A 26,135-nucleotide genomic window follows, 5' to 3' on the forward strand; every position below is an offset into this window, starting at 1 on the left:
TTTTTATATTAGAACATAGTTCACATACATACACACTGGGGCTGATGAAGCTGATGAGGAGCTGGAACCAATTACAAGGGAAGAATGACACACAAAAGGAGGGCTTGTCTGAAGCCTTAGAATGTCATTAAAGAACACTCCCTCAGACTTCCTGGTTCCTGTCTACTTTGGCAAGCTACAGTTTGGTTTTATGTTTTGCTGGCACGGCTCTCCTGAAGTTTAAATTTGTGCAGTCTCTTTCTGCCAGTACCACCATTGATTTTCACATTTATCAGCATCAGGAACCTGCTGCAGACCCTGTAACGATGCTTTGGGGTTTTAGAAGATTTCAGATTTTGCTGTCTACTCTTGTTTGGTGAGATTGCTTGGACTGCCAGGACTGGATATGTTGACAGTTCTCCTGAATGTCTTCCATTTGTCCGTTTACTGGACAGTGAACTCTTTGACTTCAAATTCCTTTCAGACCTCTTTAAATCTCTCCACTGATGTCTCTTTGATCTCAATATGCTGCACGCTCTCATTTTAGCAGACTGACAGGAGCAGACCGATGCAGGAGGTCTAAAAAGGGTAAACCTATGACAAAATACTAAGTATCAATGTTCTCCCCATGTTTACCAGAACTGATGAGTGTGTGAGAGTTTAACACTCACTGTAAAAAAAAAAATGTCATTTTTACGGTAAAATACTGGCAGCTGTGGTTGCCAGAATTTAACCGTTAAAATTACAGTCAGACAATTTTTACAATTGCTGATTCTACAGTAATAAATTGTGTTTTATTCAACCTTTTACTGTAAAAATGACAGTTCTTACCATTGAAATTGATCAAGTTTTATCCTAAAATTACCAGTAAAACAATATTACAAATACAGTTAGAGCCATTAAATATGAAAGTATTTTGTTGTAAAATTAACAGTCTAAATTATAAAATATGTCACTGAATTCCTGCACAATTACAGGGTTTTGTCTGTATTTTAAAACAGTAATTAACCGGCAGCTGTGGTTGCCAGAATTTCACCGTCAAAATTACAGTAAGACATTTTTTACAATTACGATAGATGAGTATTGGTGTTGCTGATTCTACAGTAATAAATTGTTTTTTTAACCTTTTACTGTAAAAATTACTATTATTACCATTATAAAATGATATTTTGTCCTAAAATTGATATATAAGATGCGGTTCATGCCATGAAATTTGAAAACATTTTACTGTAAATTTAACAGTTTTTACCATGCTAACATTTCCCTAAATTACTGTATTAATACATGTTTTGTCTTTATTTTTCAAAGGGAAAAAACTGTAAAAATGTAGGATATTCATCCTTTTCTTTAATGGTAAAAGAGCACCAGTATTGCTGATTTATGGTTAATTACTGACTTTGAAGCCATAATGTTATATAAAACTAAGAAAAATAAACTTTTTGGCTAAAAATTAACATTGAAACATTAAAGAAATGTTTAGTTAGTGCAAATTGTGAAATTAAAAAGTGCACATTTACTTGGTAAAAGTATCAAATCGATTAGAGCAGCTAAATAATGTGTTACCAGTTTTGTCTAATGGTAAAAACATGGAAAAGTATAAGTAAATTTTACATAAAGTATCCAAAAACCAAACTTTATTGTATTTTTTCCATTTAATGAAAACTTTTTGGGCTGTACAAACTTCTCACAACCCTGTGAACACTGATTACAAAGAACTTGTAACATCTTCCAAAAAGCAGCAAGCACTTATATTAGTGCAAAAGTTTGAACAGATATGACACAACATTATCACTTCAACCCCGGTGCAGTGTGTTTCAAATGAATAATCCATATCATATGGAATTGGCACATACACAGAAATAAGAACTTTCTAACAAATGTGCTGGGCACCACTGTAACCTTTCTGAAATAGATAACTAAAACTGTTCACGTTTGTCAGGTTTTTTGACTTGAAACTTGTAAATCACCACATATTCATTAAGCCGTGACAGTGGTGCAGCATAAAATCTGTGTTATTGTCATCTGCTATATACATATATATAAAAAAAATGTCTAACATAAATTTGCAAAATTTAACATGAAGATGACAAATGTGAAATCTTACAGTGTAAACCTTAAATACCAATAAAATGCAGTTTTCAACATACCGCAACATAACAACATTACACATCATATCACATGACTCACAAAGTATGGTCTAAGTCCACTCATGGTCTGCAAGGTCAGCGATGAGCGTGAGGACTCTTGGGTTGACCGCAAAGATCTTCCTCCTCTTGCTATGCTCAACTTTTGTTCCTCTCTCCGGATTAATTGAAAAGAAACACCTTGAAGAAAAGAAATTTTATTGCATTTAATGTTATGTTTATAAATGACTTAACAGAAAGATTTCACAAGATCCAGCTTTGTGGTGGCGGGATTCAGTGGCAGAGCCAGAGGAATATTTAGTGACAGGCTTTTGTGCCTATCCTGCTTCACAAACAGACTGAAGAACTCTTCTGTCTCCATGGCCATAAAAAATATACAATTTAAACACTTCTCAGCAACAGCAAAGAAATGATAAAATATTTTCACAGTTTCTACTGGCATTATTTCTATCATGAATATTTAGATTTAGCAGTTTTTTCCCCTCCATTTCAATTGTCTTTTGTATTTATTATATTTCGGTAACTAGTAACATTCTGATCTATGTTGTGAAAACTTTATCTTGCTGGTAAATATAGACTGTGTGTAAGTATAAGAATTACCTCTGGAGGAACTCCAGTGTTGACCGCAGTCCCACTGGGTAGTGTATATTAAAACAGTAGTAACAGCCAAACATCAGGCAGATGGCACAGGAGAAGGCAGTGATGTGGTCATTGATAATCTTCTGATCAATACTCAACATGAAGCAGTCTGCAGTGTAGCAAGAGGACCCTTTGAATAAAAAACATGAACAAATATATATCACAAAAAGCCCGTGTGAACCATTCAACTACTTTGTCAACTTGGTTCAGACATACCACACACAATAAGGCAGGGTGTTGCTGGCACATCCTCCATCTCAACCTCTTCAGCAAGGCTCGTCTTCTCAACATAGTGGAACATATGCTCTTCCTTCTCACCAAAAAAAGCAAGTAGAAGAAGAATCATCTCTGTACAACCACTGGACTGACCTTTTTCACTTGCTAACTTGAGGAGAGACTCCAGAACTTGTTTTTCTTTCTGAGCAAAAACAGTTTTCAGGAAGTTGACGATGCGCTCCCCCTTTTTGTCCAGATTGGTGAAGAAGGCTTCCATCAGACTGATGCCAGTAAGTTGCTGGAAGTGTTCTGCCATGCCAGTTTCATGGAACAAAAAAGGCCATTCTTGGCATAGCTTCAGGATGCTTGTACCTTTATTGATGTCCTTTCGTTGCGTGTAATAGGTGGACTTGATAAGTTCTTTCACATCTTCTGCAGCATATTTCTTGTCTTTGAACATCTTTTTCATGTCTTCTTTTTTCTTAAGCTGACTCTCTACAGTCTCAGAAAGGGGCAAAAACTTTGGCGCCCAGTTGACACAGCCATACGTGTCTTGAACACTGGCTTTCTGCTCAGCAGGTATCTCATCAGTGTCATTATCTGATTCTGCCTTGCGTTTAGTTATCTTTGGTGTGTCTTGTCGTTTGACATTTTCAATTCTTGCCTGGAGTTGTTTTACCAAGGAATGATAACCAAGTCCAATAACGTCACCATCAATGACATCCTTAAGTGACTTTGGATACCTGCTCACCATCCTTTCTGCTATTTCAGTAGTGTTGCGTTTGGTTGGATTCTTGCAAATCAGCATCATTTCAGAGACAATAATCCTCACCATTTGTCTTCGAAGTCGTGCACTTGGCCTTTTCTGTCGTTCCAAAGTCTGTATCAGCTCTTCTGGAAGCTTCTGCCACGGTATCTGAAAACTGTCAACCCAGGTTGGCAAAACTGGGGAGCAGCTCAGGAAAGGCGATGAAGTAGCAGCAGACGATGGTTGTGAAAGTGAGGCTGCAGATTGAGAGGACTGAACAGACTGTGGAGAGGAGGATGCCCCGCCTGAAGTTGAAGCCATTGAGTCTGGAAAGGTACAACACATGAAATTGAAAAACATTAAGTATATAAGTTTTTGGTAAAGAAAAAAAAAATGTTTATCAAAACAAGATATACACAATATGCTTAAATCTCACAACTGCAATTATTTTGAAATATCTTATCGACTGGTCATATCAAATTAAGTTATACATAAATATATACAAGTACATGTACTTTTTACTGTTACAATTTTTCATCATTTAAATTGTGTTAGTGATATCAAAATTACTTGTGTAAAGTAATGTTAGGGAACTGTTAATGTAGAGTGTTTCCTTTTCTAACAGACTGTTGTGTGTCCCCTGCACAGGAACTACCAGGTGTAAATGAGAAGCTGTACATTGTTGTCCTTGTCAAATAAACAAACATATGAAATATGATTGAAATGTGTCTTTGTTGACCTTTCATTTTCACTTTTGATCTGTAGTTAGGTGTAAAGCACATGTTTTTATGCAAAAGTTACACAAGACTATATCTCAAAAAACTTACTATTTTGGGCCCATGCAGCAACCAGTCTTCTGGCCTGTATGGGCTTCAGCACAGGCAATAAGTCTCTTTCGGTGATATACTGGAAATCATCTGTGGTTGTAGTGCCGAGTTTCTCCAACACATCCTCTAAAGCAGCCAAAACTTCCTGTGAAAGACCAGGAAGCACTGCTCGAATGGCATCGCGGATGTCCTTTTGTGTATCCATCATATCTGTTGAAATACAGAAAACTAAAAAAAGGTTGATCTCTGAACCATTAATATCAAGCCTTTACACTGCCAAAACACTATGCTTTAACCGATTCCCATCTTTTATGTAAGATGATAATGGCCACATGTCAATCAGTTTACTAATGTGTCTGCATTCTAATCTTCTTGTTTCATCCTTTACAAAGTACATGTGGTAGTGTGGAAGAAATTCTCCACGATACACTCTCATCAGAAAATGAAGTGCAGATTCATCCTTCACCAATGTAAGGATGAGTTCACCAAACTCCAGTGACTCATCATTCCTACTGACTACAAATTGGCCCTTCTTGTACGTTATTCCATTATACTGCACATCTGTGGGAGTCATTGTATTGTTTTCAGTGAACCCAAAATGAAGAACTGCACCTTTAACTTCCTCACTGTAAAGTTCTAAATAAAATGGTGAGCCATCTTTTATTTGCAAGGTTGGGAGACTCACTGTTCCAGCAGAAAGAAAGGCCTGTAACATTTGATGTCTCTCTGAAAGAGTCAGACACAGATTTTTGAAGTTCTTCAGTTGTCTGGCACATCTTTTGAAGTAACTATGTTTGCTCTCGAACCGCATGGTCCAGAGCCTGATGAGTGGACCAAATTTCAGAATCAGCCCTGGATAGTGCTGTAAATAATGATGTTTAGGTCTCAGTGCGTTATCTGGAAACAATACCTTCCTGGTTTCCAAATATTCCTGGATGAGAACATTCAAATATGCAACCTGAGGCTTGGAAATTTGCTGAGCACAAATCAGGTCAACAATATCCTTAAGCTGCAATGTTAACTGCCATATATCATCTTGTGAATCCTGCACCTTATCACCAATTAACAGAGGCAACAGTCTCAAGAAATTCCAGTTTTGTACTGCTTGTCCACTGAGTTTCAGTGCTTTTGGAGTGACAGCACAAGGTTTGGAACAAGCATCTGTTGCTTTGTATTTGAATTGTCTGATGCGCCTGTTCAAAATTGTGTATGTCAGCCATTTCTTTTTGACAATCATGTATTTGAGATAAAGGGCAACATCATATGAGAGGACACCCTCGAAGATGTCATGGCCAAGACAAGGGGGCATGCCTGGTGAACAAACATTAAAGTTCTCTAAAGTATTAAACACTGACCTGAACTTAATCCCCTGTACTTCTGTCACATCCTCTCTTTCCAGCTGTTCAGTGGCAGATTGATACGTTTCTGGAGTCCGCTCTGGTCCAATGATAGCTGGATTTTCACTCTGAAATTCAGACCGAGTAATCAGACAATATCTGCAGAAGTACTGAGATGTACTGAAATTTTCCGTAAAACCCCCGATGCAGTGAGAGCCCAAGTTGTCTCCAGCAATGCAATACAGTGCTCCTTTCACAACTGATTCATCTGCCATAGTTATCCCATTCTCCTCTAGTATTTTCAAGTCAGTCAACAGTTCTGAAAAAACTCTGGAATGGCCAAATTCCTTGAAATCCTTCTCTCTACACAACAAGACCAACTGCATATGATCGGTATTTGATCGGACATGGGGTGGCATATTGAGTAGAGAAAAGTAAACAGCCAAGATCTTGTGCTTTTTTTTGCAGATCCCAATGGGTTCACAACTTCAAATGCATCTTGATAGAGAACCAGCTTGAGACAATTTTGGTTTTCTTGAAAAAATACGTTGGACATAAACACCTTGCCATCGTCACAGTCAGAGAGAACATCAGCTTTTGAAACGCCATGAGCCATCATTAGGCCCTGCCAATATTTGGAATCTAACATACCTTTTAACGTATTTAGCACAGGAACATAGTATGCAAATCTATCTTTTCTGTCCTCATCTTTGCCCAACAACACTTTTTTGGGTTCCCCATATTTGAACATGTCTTTAAAACACTGGGCTCTAGAATAAGCAGTTCTCATCGGCCCTGTGTGGCAAGCTGAGAACAAGTCCGACTGTTTTACTGTGTCACAGATTTTTGCAATGTCTTCATCTGCAAATGACATTTCTTTAAGAAGCAAGTTCAATCTATTTAAAGAGTATGTCTGTCCCAATTCATGTATATTCTGCATCTCTTCTACAATGTTTTGAATGGTAGATGATGGAAGAAGATGCTGTCCCTGTAGTTTTATGTAAAACATACATACATTCCTAAGATACAAGTCACTGAAATTTGGTCCATCCATGACTGTGTCTTCTGCATCTGGCACACTGGAATCTTTTGTGGTAGCACTTGCAGCACTCTGAGTATCTTCATTACTTGTTTCACAAATCACATTTTCCAAATAATTTTTATGTTTCCTGGAGATGTGAGAGGTAAAGGAAGATTTTACACGAAACACAGAGGTGCACCCTTTCACAGGGCAAGTTACTTGGCGCCCCTCTACTATATGCTCCTTCAAGTGAACAACCAAAGCTTTTATCCCTTCACACTGCCAGTTACAAAGTGGAACTGTGCATTTTAATTTTGTTAAACTTGTGTCCAGAGCAACTGTTGGCATGCTATTATGATGACGATAGAAGTGTGCTTTTAATGCTGCATAACCAGTACACACCTGCTTGCAACCGGCTGCAACACACTTGAACATACGCCTGGGTTCGTTGCGATGCAGTTTGCAATGGAGAACAAAGGCTTTAACAGATTTAACTGTTTCTGCACACAGGTTGCATGAATACATCTTAAATATATTATTTCGATGGATAGCTTACAGCAATGGCGATACAAAACAGATGTAAGCAATAGCTTTGTGGAGAGGCTAACTTTCCACAACTTTTTTTTTTCCTCGTTTCCCCTGAAATTTCTTTTCAACCAACCGAATGCAATTCAAACTATTTGTTTCTGAAAATTTCCGCAATATTTCCTTACCTGAGAAAGAGAGACGATCAGACGGAGAAGGTTGGATGATGAAGTCTCTGCACAATCTGAGCGGAATAGCTGGACAAAAACGCGAACCACCGAGTGCGACGGGTCCTCAAATGCAGCGCGCTGATTGGTCCGTTCAAATCCACAGCTTCCAAAGTACCGCCAGAACTCCACTTCGCCCGTCCGCGCGGGCCAGGTGCAGGGGCCCTGTTAATGGCCCCCTGTTGGGCCATTAATTAAGACTGACTACAGGCTGCCTGTCAGGTCTACAGGCAGGAAACTTGACTTACATGACTTTTGTTAAACCGAATAAATTATATTACAATATAGACTACAAATATCTCTAAAACATTTTCTGTGACTGAGTACAGATTATTTTAATTTATTTGTTAATGAAAAAAAAATCCAATATTGGCAACAAGATAATTTACAGTACAGAACATTTCATGGAAAGATATTTAATTTCCATAATTCCATTCAAAAAGTCAAACTTTAATAGATTCCAGATTCAGGACCCACAACTTAAGACGATTGCAAGTATTTGTTTATTTTTACATAATTTGGGCTATCAGGAGAATTAAATGCAAATTTTTTTTCATTTCCACAACAGTATGCATATTGACAGTTTTGAACTGTATACTTTAGATTAATTAAATGTAAAAAATTACGATATACACTGCTAGAAAAATTATAGTATATTTTTGTAATTGCCACAGCAGTATGCATATTGAACAGTTTCGAACTGTATACTTTATAATTATTGAATGCAAAAACTACGGTATACATTGCTAGGAAAATTACAGTATGTTTCTGTAATTGTCACAACAGTATGCATTTTTAACAGCTACTAACTGTATTACTTAAGAAGGATGAGTGCAAAAACTACAGTATATACTACTAGAAAAACTACAGCATATTACTGTTAAAAGTATTACAAGATTTTTTTTAACAGCAGGGCAATGTAAATTTTCTGAAGAAAAACAGTAAAAATTACATTTTTTCCTAATTATCTTATTTACGGTAATTACTTGTTAAAGAAACAGTCTAAAACTGATTTCCAATTTACGGTTTTAAATTTTTATGGTTTACTTTATTTAACTGTAAAATTTACGGATATTTTTTACAGTGTAGTTTGATAAGAAAATAAATATCCAACCATTCAATATGAAATTTGTTGATTTTTAGCAACAATGATTTATTCAAAAAACCACAATACTGAGAAATAGTAATAGTTATTCTGAAAAATAATCAGTAACCAAAAATCCCTCAAAAATAATTATAGGTAAGATTTAAATCACTCAGTTTATGTCAGCAAAAAGAAAAAAACCCTAAATAATTAAATGTCCAAAAATTCCCGTTCTTTTTTAGTCAGAATAATGTCTGCAAAGGAGTCCCATATCCTCAAAAACCAAAACAAAGTCCTGGAAGCATTTCTCCATTTTAATCCAAAATGAAAAATCCAAAATGTCAAAAACCCCAAAAGGAAGAGAAAAAACAGTGGTACCACCAAAAATCCCAAAAAAGAAAAGTAAAGTTCTGATCTCACCGGGTGCATAGGCACCGGAACAGGGGGGCCCAGGGGACCATTGCCCCCCTCCCCCCACTTTACGGCCCTGCCCAGCTGGTCCCGCCAGACATTTACACAGGCTGCACACAACTCTGACAATCTGTGACTGACATCTATGTGTTTGTATGCAGATAAAACCTCCAGCACTGAGATCTGGACCAAATCTAATCTAAGGCTCCAGATCAGAACAGTCAAAGGTTTACACACATGCGGCAGCTTCGGGTCGGGTTGGGATCATGAACTGGTCTGACATCTGAAAAAAGGATTGGACTCTGATCCGGTCCAGGTCCGAACCAATTCTGCCTAAAACTGAAATGAGATTTCTGTATTTGTCACCATTTATAGAACCGTGACGATGTTTTCTTTCTAATGGCGTTGGGATGAAAAAAAAAAGAACATCGGGCCCATTTCCTTTTACAGTCCGGACCAAATGCTCAGAGCAAATCATTTTGACTCAGGTCGAAAAATAATTGCGTGAATTATTATTATTTTTTTCCTCTTTGCTCTTCCAAAAGCCAATGAGCCATCAGTAGCCATAAATATCGATGGCTGCTGATGGTTTTCAGGTCTCTGTTTCTGTTGAAATTCATTTTTGTCTGCTAAGTAACAAACACATTAAAGTTTATTCATGGTGTTTTTCATTTTGTTTTTAATGCAAAGATATTGACATCTCTTTCCACACAGTTTGTGGAACATGCAGCAAATATAATCTGCGCTGCCTTTTGGTTTCAGACCCAGATCATCCAGATAGCTGCTGCGTGTGGTTTGGCGAACTGAAGAGCTGACAGGTCACCCGGTTGGACAACTGTTTAACCCGTTACTGGTGCCTTCACACCAATGATGTAATGATGACGAAACCTTCATACAAACACACACGGTGTTTTAATACCGTCGATGTGTATTCAGCTGTTCTTGATGCTGCAGGCATTTCTCCGAATTTTACATTTTTCCAGACTCCAGTTTGGAAAATGGAATAAAGTCCATTCCGCCATCTAAATGGAACTGACAACTTTTAATGTTTTTTTCTGAATATTTTCCACCAAATCTCTACGACCATTTAATAGCAAACAATTATCAAATCTAGCCAGACCGCAGCGCATGGTCGACCCAAAAACATCGTCCTCCAGGTAAGAGATGTTGACTGTTTACTTCGGGACAAATTGCGACAAACCCACTGAATTGATTGACAGGTTTCATCATAGCAATTGAACAAGTGTGCGCGCCTGACATTCAAAGTTTGCAACGGAGGTGGCCAAACACCCCATGACCCCCCACCTCAAAAATGAATCCGGCGCCGCTGACCGGGAGCGTCTTTCTTCCCCTCGGCGGCGTTTCCTGGGTTCAAACTCCGATCCAGTTTCTAAAACGCACAATCTGCGGCGCTGGGGAGAACTTTGATCGCTGTTTTATGTCTTTTCTTAGATTTTTTTACTTGTTTTAAACGTTCGATCAAGTCAAGTCTCCCGCTGCACAGAGCTGACGGTTTGCTTCTGTAGTGTTTATAAAACTATTTTAAACAACTAAAAGGGAAAACAAGATCTAGTGATCTGCGATCGATTATTTTGGTCTTTCAAGTTCAGTGCTACAGACAGATACAGTAAAAGGTAAAAAGTTTAATGAAGTTTAAAAACAATGTATTTTTCTTTAATGTTGCTTTTCCTGCTATGTTTGTTTATAATTCTTGAAAGGTTCAACCTTTTAGATTTTAAGTTATGAGAGTTTAATCATTCGAGTTTCGATTGGTTTTGTCTGATCGGATGTAGGGGAACGCGACTCTTCTGCTCCTCCATTACAACACTGGAGACGAAAGCAGTGACATCGTGTCCGTGTTTTCATTATTCCCCTACAGGTAGAGTTCTTACTCATAAGGGGCGTAACACGTCTTCCTTTCTGGTTGCGCCGGCGTGCGCCGACGCCACGCCCCTTTTTCTTTGTTAATATCAACCACACCTAAAACCAGCATGATGCTGCCCAAAATCAGTTTTAAACAGTGGAAATACGGAATAATTTAAACAATGGAATAACAGTAAATGTTCTACAAAACAGTTTGATACATTTACTTCTTTAATGTATTTATTCAGACAAAAGCAAACATAGTGGTTATGTTACAGACTCACCAGTTCCACCAGGTGTTTACTAATTACCACTAGCTAGTCTGAAGGAGCCCAGTGGCGGAGTCTTGGGGGAGCGCTGCTCTGTGAGGTGGAAACTGCAGCTCTGAGGAGGAGCTGTGCCTCAAAGGCTGGGCTACGTCCACCAGGCGTTTTGCATTGCTGAATGGTTGCCATGGAGATAAAAAGATTTCTCAAACATGCATGAAAAAAATTGAGGTATGTTTTTGGTGAAGAAATAACATTATAAATTAATGTTATAATGTTAAATAATTAAATGCAAATAACTTTTTTTAAAAAATATATTAACCAGTGCACGACACTGTAAGATCTGTCCCCTTCCTCCTCAGCCTGATTACATCTTTCAGTAAAATTTCCGGATATACAATCAATTGGTCAAAGAGTGAGTTGATGCCTCTTACCAATATGTTCCCATCTGGATTCTTACAAAAAGTCCCATTCAAAGTGGTTGAGAGCCATCTTACCTATCTCGGTCTTACTATACCCAAAGACCCCAAACTTATTTTCAAACTAAACTTTGCAGAGTTTATATCAGGATTAAAGCAAAATATTGAGTACTGGAAGACTTTTTCTCTGTCAATGATTGGACGCATTAATTCAATCAAAATGATCTCCCTACCTAGGTTCTTGTATTTATGTCAAAATCTTTCTATTTATCTTACAGCAACTTTCTACAAGGACTTGGACTCGATCATTCAATCCTACATATGGAATAGGAAAAATGCTAGGATTTCTAAAGTGCATTTACAGAAGCCGAGAGGGGAGGGAGGTCTGGGCCTACCTGTATTTAAACACTATTGTTGGGCTGCCAACATCAGAGCATTAATGTATTGGCAACAGAGCTCCCCAGGTAACCCAATAACTACTATCCCTCTGTGGCTCAAGATGGAATCCAATCTGGTGAATAATTCCTCCCTACCAGCTATGCTTTTTGCCCGGCTTGAAAAACCGGAAGCCTATCGAAATTTGAGCTTTGTGTTAAGACACGAAGTAAGAATTTTAAATCTGATCAGGACTTTCCTTGCACTACCAAATACATCAGCACAGACGCCGTTTTGCTTTAATCACAGTTTTTTGCCTCCTTGGCAGGACAAAGCTCAACATGATTGGAGGGAAAGGGGATTGGTGTCGATTAAGGACATGTATATTGACAATAAGTTTGCATCATTCAGCCTATTGAAAGAAAAATACAATCTGCCTCATTCACACTTCTTTCGATATCTGCAGGTCAGGCATTACATTAAGTCAAAAATTGAGAACTTCGACACTCTTCCACGGGAGAACAACATTTTTGACATCCTTAGGAGCCCCCCTGACTCTAAACATCTCGTTAAGAGAATTGTACATCTACTTGGTGACCACATTGTGGCACACACCACAAAAATCAGGGAGGCCTGGGGAAAAGAGCTAGGGATAACAATCCCTGAACCTTTATGGAACAGATGCCTTTCCAAAATTCACTCGTGTTCAATAAACAGCAGGCATCAGCTAATTCAGTTTAAAATCATGCATCGGTTACACTATTCAAAGGTCAGATTGCATAAGATTTATCCCTCTGTCTCCCCAATGTGTGGCAGGTGTAACATTTCTGAAGGTACACTGTCTCATGCTGTTTGGTCTTGTCCTTCATTAACGGGTCTTTGGTCTAAAGTGTTTGATTGGTACGCCAAGGCATATAAGACTCCCATACAACCTGAACCAGGACTTATAATTTTCGGATGCCCTCGGGTGCAGGGGACTATACCGCTACAATGCAGCAACTGTTAGAACTGGGACTGATTGTTGCCAAGAGTCTAATCCTGAGGGACTGGAGGTCCTGTGTTCCCCCTTCATTCCGCCTTTGCGTGACGGACATGATGTCCATAATACAGATGGAAAGATTTTGCAAAGCCTCTAAAGACACTTTTTCATACTACTGGAATCCCTTCCTGGAACACTTTTCACAGACTAAACTAAGTTGAACACAGAGTTGGACTCTCCCCTTAATGGGTGCATGTATTCTCATGTATGTAACTTTGTATACATTTGTTATGTGTGTACACCATTTGTCAACTGGAATGTTTTTTGTATGACCTGTGCATCTGGGTTCTGTCTGTTTGTTTTTCTGTATGTTCTAAACCTTGAAAACTTAAAATAAAATTTATTTAAAAAAAAAAATTAACCAGTGAGATCAAACTGTTTAAAAACATCACACATCGGTGGATGAGAAGCTACTAGAAGCTGATAAGAATCTCAGCGGAAAGATGATGATTTTTTTTCATGTAAATAAAGGAGCAGCAGCCAGCAGGACGGGTTCAGGATGAACACATGTTTCAAGCTCTCAGTTTATCAAATTCTAACTTCCTCTTAATTCCCTGGATTGTGTTTCTTTCACTTCATAATTATGTACTATGATGTGCTGGTCAATCACAAAATCCCAACAACACAGAAAAGGTTCAAAGGGTCTAAGTTGTTCTGCATATTACTGTCTAAATAAAGGAATTGTCCTTTTGTCTTGGCTACTTATGGGGTCCTGGTGGCCACAGCTGCAGCTTTCCTGATGCACAAACAAAACAAAGATGGAAGTCGGATGTCTGCCTCCACACACTGAAACTCTGGCTCACTTATTGTTATTCTGTGAAGGAAATAAGATTCTTGAAGCTCTGAGCTGTTTACTGAGTGTTTTATCATGTCAATAAAGGCTACACTCATGCTTCTCTGGTTACTGCATTATTGAATTCAGGTTGAGCAGATCAAGATTAGGGTTAGGGTACCCTAACCCTTTGCTTTCATCATTATTTTCTCACAAGATGCTCATCTCCTGTGATGAGTCTGGACTATGATTGTGTTTTCTCATGCCAATCACCAACCCTCCCTCTGAAATGTTTTTGGAACATTGTTGCATAAGACTGAGATGTTGAGCAATAAAGAAAGTGATAGTAAGTTTGCTTTTTATTGAAGCTCAATTTATTCATAGTTTGCAAGACCTAATTGTTCCTAAAGTTTTATGCATCGTTATGTGTGTGTTGATCTTTTTTATTATGAACAGTGTGCAACACTTTGGTGAAGTGGAAACACTGACATGATGTACAAGAAGTGAGAACCATCAGTGGCCTCAGAGTAATTCTCAGAAACTGGGAGGAACTCGACTACAAACTCAATTAAAAAAAGAAGTCAGAACAGAAAGCTGTGGCAGGCAGTCACATATTTCAAACCACAGCCTTTAGTATTTATTTCACATTTTTACAAATAGTTTGACCTTGTTTACCTTCCATTGGGTCAAATGTTTATGCTAGAACACTGGGAACATTGGAACGGAAAAGGAATTGTAAAAAACTCAATTCATCTTTGAGAATTTCCTGCAGTCAAGTTCCCATCACAATGGCTCTGACTCACCAAGTCAGACTTTAAAAGCTTACAGATTGGGTTCATTTTAGTTGATTTGAATTTATGTTTAAAAAGTTCACTTTTTACTAACTTACTGCTCTAGAATGGATTTAATACTTTAAATTTCCATATAAGAGGCACTTGTTTAATTGATCATCACGTTTGAAAATCACTTTGAAAGTAGGAGGTTTGGCAGTTTCAGGTCTTCATGTGTCTGTTTCAACACAGCAGCGCCTGCTGCCCCTCAACCATTTTACAACCAAATAAAGAACCCACTGCTCTCAATTGGTTCTGGGTAAATGACTGAGCCTTTATGATGCCAGTTTTTATTAATCTTTCTTAATCTTGGTCCCAAAAAAGAAAATGTATCAGATATGAATGTTCTCTTTGCATTATAGATATATAGTTTGCTTAGCAACGCTGCATTTCTAAACGATAGAACCGTTTCCACGCACACATATATGAATACTGCTGCTGGAATATCACGTGATTTATAAGAATCAGCCGCCGAGAAAGAGAAAGTGAAAGCAGCGGCTGCTCTAACACCTGATCTCCTTCATGACTCCGCCTTCAGAAATATAGTAACCGAAAGCACAAAGTTTCTGTTAAAACTTCTTCTACCCTCCGCTTGCGATAGAGAAGCTGCCCAGAGCTCACTGCTGTCAGTAAGTACATCACAAACTTTCATTATTTCCAATTCGAATCGACATGCTATTAAAATATATTTGCGCCCATCTTGTGCGTAGTGACGTGTCACAAGTGATATCTCAGGTTAGAGCAGCGCTGACAGATGAACTATGTTTCACATTTAAATGGGACGTTACCATCTCCACCCTGCTACAGCTCTTCATTAACGCCTCATTAACTTGTTTGACATCATGAAAATATTCAACCTTCCCTTCAGAAACCGGGGTTTGGTTGAATATTTTTATTGAGCAGAACATAGTTTTTGTTGTTTGTTTTGTTTTTTAAGCAAGATGAAATCATTCAAACTGTTCCGGAAACCTTACAGAGAAATCCTTATTTCAAAACTAAAAGCTTCAGTAACAGGAGTTGTGTGACACACAAAAAAGGCTCTTGGAGTGACAGAGTTACTGTGAAGGCTATGAAACCCTGATTAAAATCTGCAGCTTTGAAATTTTACTGGATGTAAATAAAAGTGAAACCAAACTGCAAAAAAATATCAAATTTATAGTTGAAGGCTCCTATGGCATTCTGCTCATCTCTTGCTGTTCTTCCAGGTCAGAGTTCAGAACCGGACAGTAACTCTGAATGTGGAGCAGCAGGAACTATACTGAAAATCGGAATTTTTCATTCATTGGATCAAAGCTAATTTTGGTGTGTAATGCACTAACCAAACAGGTATTATGAATTTTTACCAAAGAACATAGTACCGGTACCTTTTACCAAAAATTTATAAAAGTTAATAACACCATATTCATAAATTTAAATGTTTACGTTTCAGCTAGCTTCAGAGCTTCTGCCTTTGTTGTAGAATCTCCAGCATCTTTGTTCCTTCTATGATGACCTTAGAAAAAAATCCTCAAAGATCAGAAGTAAGAGAGATTCATAAATCGGTGCATCTCTGAAAATTTACTGGCATTATTTATCACAAAATTTTTTATTTATCAATAATTTTTATGACTTGGAGAGAAAAACACACAGCTTTATCTCCACTGTTGCAGTCCAGTCTCCCTTTCATATCTTCAGCTTATTCAGGATGCAGCAGCTGCGTCTTTCGGTTGACATGACCTCAACTTTCCTGTCCTCAATTTGTCCACTTCCTGTGCATCACAGAATTCATTTTAAAATCCTAATGTTGGCTTATGAATGCATAAACAGTCTTATTCCTGAAAAATATTAACTTTCTGAAGATGATAGTTTGATAGTTTTAAAAGAATCCCATAATACAAATTTAAGCACTTTGCAATATTTATTCAATACTTAAAATATACAACAGGTTTTCACTCAATTATAGTGTTTTTTTATCATTTTTGGGGGGTCTGAAATTTTGGCCAAAATATATATTTTTTTCTTCAAAAACACATAGCTGCAGATACATTTTGTTTAATTGATATTTTGATATTCCAGATTATTACCATTTATGCATCAAAGCATGCTCTTCTAACCTTTATATGATTTTTGTTTAACTCGTGGTTGATGCGTTTGTGGTACAAAATATGGTTGGAGTTTTAGTTTTAGGTATTTATCTAAAAGAAATGTAATTTTCAGTTTTTGAGCCAATCAAGGAATAATTTGACAAATCTGATCTTTTGCAGGTTGACTGGTGCATCTGTTACCTCTGTTCATTCTAGCTGAGGTATTATAACATCTAAAGTAAAATACAAGTTATTGTCTTCTGCCAATCTTAGAGAGCCATTCAATATTTTTTTGCCATTCAACACACAGCTGAAGATGTCTAAACTGCAATGCTTGAAACAATTTATTTGCCTTTTTTCAGTGTTCTGTACTGTAAGTAGCTGTAATATTATACCTTTACTGCAACTCATATCCTCTCAAATGAAATGAACAATGTTGTTGGACATCATCATTCACATGACAGAGTGAAGAAATTAACCGCTCAAAGTTTCTAATTGTTGAAAAACCAAAACCAAAACCAAAACTAAAACACACTGAGCTCCAGGCAACATGACGAACAGGAACGACTGTAAGCAGTGATTTGTTCCTGCCAGGCTTCAGCAGACAAACTTATTTTTATAGTAACGTGAGATTTTCTGTGTTTATCTTCCTTTGTTGCAGATCACCTATGTTTAACTGGAAGATCACAGAATACGTCCATGCTCTGCCCTCCTATCAGAACTTTGTGTTAGAGCCCAGTTCACACTGAAGCTTCATGGAGCCTCAGAGAGAACCTGGCTGCTGATGAGCGAGTGGGAAAGAGCCGATGATGGAGAGCCTGCTTGTGAAAACAGACGAAACCGGTGCAGTGGGCGGTCAGGAAGAGGATTTTCCATTCTAGGATGGTCAGAGACAGTCTGGACAGAACGTCTGATCAGAACCAAAAACGGGAGCCAGCAGCTGAGCCACAGAGTCCGAGGCAGAACCCAGAGGAGTCACATCGACCCGAACGAGCAGCGGAAAAAATTAACGCAGAAAACAAGGACTCTGCAGGATCAAAGCTAGACTTTCTGCTCTGGTGCAAACTCAAATTTGAGGAGGAGTCGGAGTCCTGGAGGCTGGTCAGTGTGCCGTTTGATTTCTGTACAGCAGCTATGTGCTTTCATTACTGCTGAGTGTTTAGACCAACAATATAAAAGGAACAAGTGAAATCAAGAGAAAGGAACATTTCACTTAGCAGATTTTCATTTATTTATGCTGTACAACAAAAGGGTATTACTACACACATATAGTAATGATCAATTCCGTATTATTATTAAGGATATATTTCAGTGTTTCAGCTGCTAAAAATGAGGGAAAATACTTTGTTTCATGTCTCACATGGTCTCTGGAAGTACGAAGCGTTTGAGTCTTCCCAGGTCTGGATGAGAAGATAAAAACAAGTTTAGAAAAAAAATCCCGTTTCCAGCCTTAATATGTATTAATTTAATTCAATGCAATTAAAAAGACCACTATCTTAATCCCATAATGAAATGACCTTTTCCAAACAGCAAAAGCTCTGACTCTGGAGAAGCAGCCGCCCAGACTGCTGGATCTCCCACAGCTGTCAGGTTGGGTTTCCCAGGCTGCTGCTTGTCTTCCTCCTGACTCTCTATGCCGGGGGTCTCAAACTCCAGTCCTCAAGGGCCACTGTCCTACAACTTTTAGATGTGCCTCTGTTGCACCACCTGAATAGAATAATTAGGTCATTAAGGCTCTGGAGAACTGATCTAAACAAGGAGGAGGTCATTAAACCATTTCATTACCAGTGTTTTGTACCTGTGGCACATCTAAAAACTGCAGGACAGTGGCCCTGGAGGATTGGAGTTTGACAACTCCAGTGTGTTCTAGAGCCACCAAACACGGACATATCCATGGTAACTTGCATGTAGGACAGTGGTGCCCAAAGTGGGTCCTGGAGGGCCGACATCCTGCATGTTCTAGTACTCTCCCTGGTTTAACGCACCTGGATCCAATGATGGCTCATTAGAGGCCTAAGAAGAACATTGACCTGCTGAAAAGGTTGTTGGTACCACCAGGGAGAGAACTAGGACATGCAGGATGCCGGCTTTGGGCATCACTGGTGTAAGCCATAATGTCAAGTTTGTCTCCATCTTCCAATTTTCTGTAAACCTGAATTGGGGAATTTCATTAATCCTTTGCCAAAACTAAATGTTACTTTTTAAACTGAATTACTGAAATTGTTTCACATCTGTTGTATTTAATTGTCTAAAAGGCACTTGGATGAAAAAAAAAATGATGCTGATCATACTAACTTTATTCATAGAGCACTTGAATTCAAGTGCACCAAAGCACTAAAGTGTGCACAAGATGAGAAAATAGTCACACGATTCAATAAGTCAACATCTCAGATGGTGTCAAACTCCAGGGAGAAGAGTTGGGTTTTAAACTGGCTGCTGAGTTAATATTGGAAAAGACATGAACCTGAAACATTTACACTCAAACCAATCGCAATTTTTAGAACAAGATTCTTATTTATAGCTGAATGCATAAGTATTTTTTGTTGTTGTTTTTACTCTAAGTCTTATTCTAAAATTTAGAATAAGGTAATCTGTATTCAGTAATTAAAAAAAATGTTCACGTGAGGATTAAAACCATAAAATGATTTTTTTTCGATAAACATTGTTACCTACTGTACATTAAATATGTTAAGTCATATTTTGAAAAAATGCCTGAAGACCATCTGAGAAATCTTTGAATTTTAAGTCTAGAAAACTAAAATATGAAATCTATTATAGTTCCCAAATGATTGACTTCATTTGGGAACTAAAGAATCAATCATTTGTAGGTTTATCTGTGAGATGCAGATAAACCTACAAATGATTGATTCATTAGTTCCCAAACCTACAGGTGTCAGGTGAATATGGCACAGGAAATCTATTTCCTTCAAGAATGAATAGAAACATGCAAGACACCAAAAGATATATTTTAATGTGTGACTGTATGTTCAAAAACATTTAGTGAAATAGTAACAGGAATAATTTAACAGTATTGATGCTTTTTGTTGCAGTTCCTGAAATGTTTCTTAACACATTTTTTGTGGGAGGGTCTTTATTCGAAAGCTTCCAACATTTATCAGAGTGAACTTCAAACCTGATTGCAGAAACTTTTATCTGCAAACCTTTTAGGCCCGTTTAGAAAATATTGTTACTGTATTGTTTTATGGTTGTTGAATAAAGTTGTAAAAAATAGCTTGAAATATAAAAAGTCCAAAGTGTGATTATCTAAACTAGACATTTTCTCCTGACTTTTTCATATGGAGCGTGTAACTCTGAGTGTTTTAATGCTTTGTGCTTGATGTCAGTGTTTGGACAAAGTCATATGTGGTTTTTAAAGTTGGAAAAAAATGGGGTTGTTATTAATGTCTATTATTTCACTTGTAACAAGACATTATTCCCATATTACAAGTTAATCTGCCTATGGAAGAAGTACCTTTTCGTCAATATTAAGGAATTATTTACTCAAAACCAGCCCTATATCCTGCTGAAAAGTTACTTTTAATGTAGTATGTCTTATTCCATGTGTACTAAGATATTTGCACTAGAAAGTAGACCAAAAAACTTGGTATAACTTTGTGTTCTTGAAGTGAATGTGATTGAATTGTTTTGTTCTGCTGTAGCCAGAGACAGGAGCAGATGCTGACGGCTTGCCCACACACATCCGTCCATTCACCAGCTTTGCAGAGTATCGTCTGGTCAAACTCACCTACCTACAGCTGCAGGAAAGTGGTTTCTACTGGGGGCCCATGACCATGGAGGAAGCACACCAAAGACTCAGTCATGCAGCTCTGGGAACTTTCCTTCTCAGGTAGCATCACAGCTTCATTTCACTTCTTATTCCTGGTTTACTGCTTTTATTCAGATGAGTCTGGGGCATACCATGAGCTGAGGAGCACTGATGCTTCATAAGTTTTTTTTTTTTTTTTTTAATTATTTAAAAATAATAGTGTCATTCATCATTCATTTGTTGGCTGATTTTTTTTTTGTTTTTTGTTTTGTTTTTTTTTCTACTATTTTAGGGAATTCATATTTTCCTGAGCAGGTAAATATGTTTCAGTGTCATTTGATCTGAGCTTCATACCACATATTGACCAAAAATCAGTAAATAATTATTGTTTATAAATATAATTACGCACTAGTTAAGCTAACACCAGCCTATGATAGAAGGTGTGCTTTTTTTGTGTTTCTAATTTGCATAGATCATTTGTAGAGGTTCTTACTTCCAGTTTGTAAAATATTTTTAGTAAAAGGTTTCTCTAGGACTGCATCACGTAACAGTGCCAGGGTTTCCAGAGCAACGCTTGGCAGAGGTAGTTTGTTTTTGTATTTCTAAAAAAGAAAAGAAAAAAATCACAACTTTATTTTTAATTTTTTTTTAATAAAAAAAAAATCGTTCCTGAAAATGCATTTATAGTTGGTGAATTGAACAGGGCATGAAGCCAAAGAGGCCCCGTTCACAGCAATCAATCACTCTGTTGCGCCTGGATCCTCTGAAGTTTACCCTTGGCATGGATCCCATTTAAACTGGACACAGGTTGATCCCATTTAAACTGGACACAGGTTGATCCCATTTATAAACTGGACACAGGTTGATCCCATTTAAACTGGACACAGGTTCACCTGTATGGACATTTATATCAACCCCCTCATGTTGAGAAGTCATCTTTCTCCAAAGACTCGTTTTTTGCAGAATTCTTCTTCAAGGTATGAGTCCAGTTTAAAAGCCACCGCATTTGCTCTGCTTAGTTCAATGTGAAGTGCATATATAACCCTATAGTCGCGCGTTTAGAGGTGCGTGTTCAGCGCGCATTGAGGCCAGTTTTCCACCGGCTCGGCTCGGCTCGGCTCGGCTCGGCTCGGCTCGGCTCGCTTTCAGAGCTTTTCCACCGGCTTTTTTTCGGGGCTGGTCCTGCTTTTTAGGTCCCTGCTTCGGAGCAGGCCCAGCCAGGCCGGGGCATAACACCGGCCCTGCTTTGGTGGGTGACGCAAGCTTCGCTCCTGCTCACTGATTGGCTGTGGGCGTGGTCAGACGGAGGAGCAAAGAGAGAAGAAAAACGAACTTTTCAAACTCGCTACAACACGGAAGTGATGGAAGCTACAAACAAGCCGTGAACTAAAAGATGCCGGCTTTTCTTTGCTTCGGATTTCAATATTCAGCAGCAGCTCGATGGAGTTTTTTTGTGATGTAGTGGAGAGAATGGAAAGCCTCGTTAGCCGCTTCGGAGCCCGACGGTGAACACCGACTCAGATGCAGCTGAGGCCGCTGCTGCTCTCCAGCCAGGTGAGAAGTTTGTAGATATATCTGCCTGCTTTTTACTATAGTTAAGGTCGCCTACTTACAGTCATGGAAGACATTTGAAACAAAAAGTCTGCTGTATTTTTATTGATAAAAAACACAACTTGCGCATTTTCTAAAGATACTCAGTTTCACATTCCTCAGTTCTAAATAATGTCAGTATTGTACAGCATGTCGCCTTCATTTGGTTTTTATATTTGATCTTTTTGTGAATCTAAATGCTTCGACTGTTTCTCATTTTGCTGTTGTTGCTCCGGAGTTTTTCCCATTGTGAGATAATAAAACATGTTATATGATATTCTATTATTGTAAAATGGCTACATGTCAGTTCTCTAATTAAACTGTTATCAATTATTAATTGTAGAGAACATAAAAATAAGCGGTAGTGCTATTTTATCCATGGCTGTATGTCTACATATGTCTAAAACTTACAAGTAATTACATTTTGTCTTTAATTTAAACAACTATTTGTTATAATTGTTTGTCTGGATGGTAAAAAAAAGTGTTTGCATATATATAAAGTAACATGTCTGTTTTAAATAATTCCTTCTGTGTATATAACTTCCACATTAGTAACTCTGTGTTATTTATCTACTTTTCCCAGGGAACAGAAGAAGAGGAACATGGCTGACATGATGGAGAACGATGAGGAGAACCGTCAGAACAACTGGATCTCCTTCAGGAGTTGAGGCAAAATCAAGAATAAAATAAAAGCTGTTGTGCTCTCAATGAACAAAGTCTCATTTTTTATACCCACTCCACACATTATTGTACATACTGTAGTTTGTTTGGCATCAAGGTCCTAATACAATCCTCCCAAAAATATGAGGAGCATTAGAGTGAAAATAACATTCTATTATGTAAATACAGTATATCATTGACACTTAACATTGTAGATTACCAATGAAGGTATCCAAAAGTGAATACATTATTCAGCAAACCAAACATTTTGACATTATTATCAGGGTTGCTATTAACAAGAACCCAAAATACAAGTCATGTTTGTTAGTTTCTACTTTGTACAACATCATTCTATCCACTCACTGTTTAGCTGTCTTCCTGGAGAATCTTCAATATAAGAAAGTGAGAAAATGTGTCCAAAACCTGTAACCTGCATTATGTAACGTTAACGTGTTGAGCTTTTTCAAATAATCTTTAAAGTGTCAATGCTTTAACATTAACAGCCTTATAGGAAACATTCTTTATAACCCACAAACCTCTGAAGGAACTCTGCATTCACTGGTCACTTATAGGTACACCACTTTAGTTTGACCTCCTTTTGCCTTCAGAACTGCATCAGTTGACTCAAAGGCCTTCTGTCAGACTGAGGTCAGACGGACTGGACAGGTCATTCTCTGTGAACTTGAGGACATGGTCCTGAGTAAAATCCCATCTGATCAGCAGTTTCTTGCACCAACAGTCATGACTAGGTTCACTTAAATCACTTAATTCCCCTTTTCTTTCTCACTTTGATGTTCACCTTAGACTTGAGTGATTCTCTCTACTGTACACAATGTCTGGATGCTTAATGCATGAACTGCTGCCATGAGATCTGCTGGTTTGTGGTTTGTGTTGACAAGCAATTGAACACAGGGCTGTTTCTCAAAAGTAGGATTCAGAAATTCAGGATAAGGGATAAGCCAGGCTTGGCATATCCACCAGTTCATCCTGTCTTTATCTGTTTTCAGACCAAACCAGGTTCAGGGGGTGCAGCTATGTTGAGCCAGGCTTAATTAATTCAGGTGACTGTGCATCAATAGATTTCTTCAGCAGACCATGACAAACTGATGCTACAATAGCAAACGATAGCAGATCGATTGAATGCCTAATTAGCCCAAAAATATACACTTTCAAAAAATGTCATAATCATACCTGTCATTTGCTCAAATAAAAAAATGTAACCCAAGAAATGAACAGTGGGAAGTCAAAATAATATGTTAAACTGACATGATCTTACTAATAATTATACAGAACAAACATAACGGGTCAAGATTAAATATAAGAACATTTTGGAGTATCTAGGAAGTATTAAAAACAATTACCGTAATAGTTTGGATTGGTGGACATGGTTTTCTGTTTAAAAGCATGAAATACTATTAACTGTTTAGCATGTTCAGCTCTGTCATCAAGCACACTGATCTGCACAGAGGTGACAAGACAGTCCTTGTTTTCACAGGGACAGCGGCCAGCCCGATGTTGTTTCTTCACTCTCAGCTACCAAAGCGAAAGACGGCCCCCCCAGCGTTCGTGTCCAGCTGAACAACCTGCTCTTCAGCCTGCATGGCAGCCAGAAAACTTTCCCTTCGCTGTTCGCTCTGCTTGCCTTCTACACCAGCTCCCCCCTGTAGGCTGACTGAGCCCTACCGCAGGCAGCGGCCTGAGCGCCTAAAACAGATGTGCAGGAGAGCTCTGGTACGAACCTACGGTGCCGAAAGGATGTGCACCTCACCTGGACTCAGCCCTGATGTTAAGGCTTATGTCGGTTGCGTACCCGTACTGTACATAGACAAACCTGTGGATGCAGTGCCTTTTACAGCATTTAGATGTGATTTATTAAGTTAAAAAACTGTGTATTTGTTGTTTTTTGTATTTTGCTGGAGACAATTTGGTAACCACATGTACGGTAATGAGAAATCAGATTGAAAGTGTTTTATTCATGACTTACAACATTATTGTATGCTTGACAGTTCAATCGTCTCCAGTTAATCTGACTGTTCTTGTTAGTAAAATTTAAATGAAAGGAAGTCAAAACATGGCACACAAATCATTGTGGACATTTTTTTTACCTTTAATATGACATCTACCCAGTGCTTCACCAGAAGAAGAGAAAACCTCTGGCTAAGTCCAGACCTGAGTCTGATTTACTCCTCAGAAGCCAACAATCTGGAGTTTGGTTTTATAAATTGTTTGTCAAATTGTTCAGTTGTTTATCTTGCTCTCATCTTTTTTGCATCATAAAATCCAGACATTTTAACAAGCGTGTGAATCTTTAGCTCCACTGTTTTAAAATCCTGAGGCAAATGAGGAAACTTTTAATACAAAATGGTTTTTAGACAGCACGTTGCCTAAAACCGTCTTCAGGCAACATGTTGCCAAACTGCACCTCATCTTGCTATTATGTGGAGAAACTGAGAAATGCCATTGCAGGCAAGTGTCTTTATAGTTAATAACATTTGACCTGTGAATAATAACATAATCTGTGATATGCTTAGTATTTTATTTCAGGAAAACAAGAACATAATTATCAAAGCATCTCATGGTGAATTACATAATTCCCATGAGTAAGCGACATGTTACAAATTAAGAAATTCATATCTTTTCTGTCTCATACAGAATGGACAGAAAAATGCTTCTCTGCATGTTAGTGGACATGAATGCCTCATTGAATTAGGTGTTTGCAAAAAACATTTCTTTGTTTTTTGGCAGTTTTATTTTTCTGTTTAGATCTGTTGATCTTTCAGTGTTGAATTTTGTTCCATTCTGCATTTGTTTTGTATGTTATGCACAAATCAAACAGTTATGCACTGAACCCAGAGATTGCACTTTGGTTGTTCTAGTTGGAGGACATTAGATTCAGTTTTACTAATGTGTGCAATTTTAAAACTAATTCAAAACTTGAATTAATTTGTCATGTTCTTGTGTCTGTAAAAATGTATATATTGGTACAAATGCAGCTATCTATTGCACAATCTTTTCTAAAGGCTTTTCCATTTTTTTGACAATGAAGCTGTTATTTTGACTAACTTCCCATATTTACTTTAGGTCATGCTAATTATAATTTATGTTAATATGAAGCCTAGGCGTAAATTCAAACTGGAAGACTCTATTCATCTCACCTGCCCAATCAAAGATGTCGTCATGCGCCTCGATTCCAACCAATCGGTTGATGGTCTCCTCCTCAATCATCAAGCGTCTTCCTTGATAAGGTCCAGCTGTTCATCGTCTTCCGCTCGTTGGCTGAGCTTCAAGCAAGCTGCTGCTCAACCTCGCCGTGTTCTGGCTCTTTCGTGGAAAT

General features: G+C 38.0%; 2 protein-coding genes and 3 long non-coding RNA genes across 5 annotated transcripts in view; 3 read left to right on the forward strand and 2 right to left on the reverse strand.

Moving 5' to 3' along the window:
• Window positions 1-1,591: 1,591 nt before the first annotated feature.
• LOC116716544 (uncharacterized) lies at window positions 1,592-6,017 on the reverse strand. The gene is made up of 5 exons (XM_032557368.1): window positions 5,909-6,017; window positions 4,554-4,763; window positions 2,979-4,052; window positions 2,724-2,892; window positions 1,592-2,303 (listed from the first exon to the last, which is right to left on the reverse strand). The coding sequence occupies exons 2-5, from the start codon at window positions 4,759-4,761 to the stop codon at window positions 2,177-2,179; spliced, it is 1,578 nt and encodes a 525-aa protein (XP_032413259.1). The 5' UTR covers window positions 4,762-4,763; window positions 5,909-6,017; the 3' UTR covers window positions 1,592-2,176.
• Window positions 3,883-4,444, forward strand: LOC116716545 (uncharacterized). The gene is made up of 2 exons (XR_004338533.1): window positions 3,883-4,060; window positions 4,375-4,444. It is a non-coding gene; the product is annotated as an uncharacterized LOC116716545 (long non-coding RNA).
• A 9,212-nt stretch (window positions 6,018-15,229) lies between the features above and the next one.
• On the forward strand, window positions 15,230-24,682 carry LOC116716549 (suppressor of cytokine signaling 1-like). The gene is given in 6 exon segments (XM_032557371.1): window positions 15,230-15,351; window positions 17,447-17,886; window positions 20,445-20,632; window positions 22,725-22,777; window positions 24,335-24,464; window positions 24,466-24,682. Coding segments are annotated over 5 exon segments (807 nt in total). The 5' UTR covers window positions 15,230-15,351; window positions 17,447-17,667.
• LOC116716546 (uncharacterized) lies at window positions 21,419-22,842 on the forward strand. Its single transcript, XR_004338534.1, has 2 exons — window positions 21,419-22,105; window positions 22,725-22,842. It is a non-coding gene; the product is annotated as an uncharacterized LOC116716546 (long non-coding RNA).
• A 255-nt stretch (window positions 24,683-24,937) lies between the features above and the next one.
• LOC116716547 (uncharacterized) overlaps window positions 24,938-26,135 on the reverse strand; it is a 17,787-nt gene continuing 16,589 nt past the window's right edge. The window contains exon 3 of the long non-coding RNA XR_004338535.1: window positions 24,938-24,954. This is a non-coding gene — a long non-coding RNA (uncharacterized LOC116716547). The remainder of the gene's footprint in view (window positions 24,955-26,135) is intronic.

The sequence above is a fragment of the Xiphophorus hellerii genome, unplaced genomic scaffold, assembly GCF_003331165.1.
Source record: "Xiphophorus hellerii strain 12219 unplaced genomic scaffold, Xiphophorus_hellerii-4.1 PGA_scaffold_66__1_contigs__length_299863, whole genome shotgun sequence".
In the NCBI taxonomy this organism is placed as follows: Eukaryota; Metazoa; Chordata; class Actinopteri; order Cyprinodontiformes; family Poeciliidae; genus Xiphophorus; species Xiphophorus hellerii.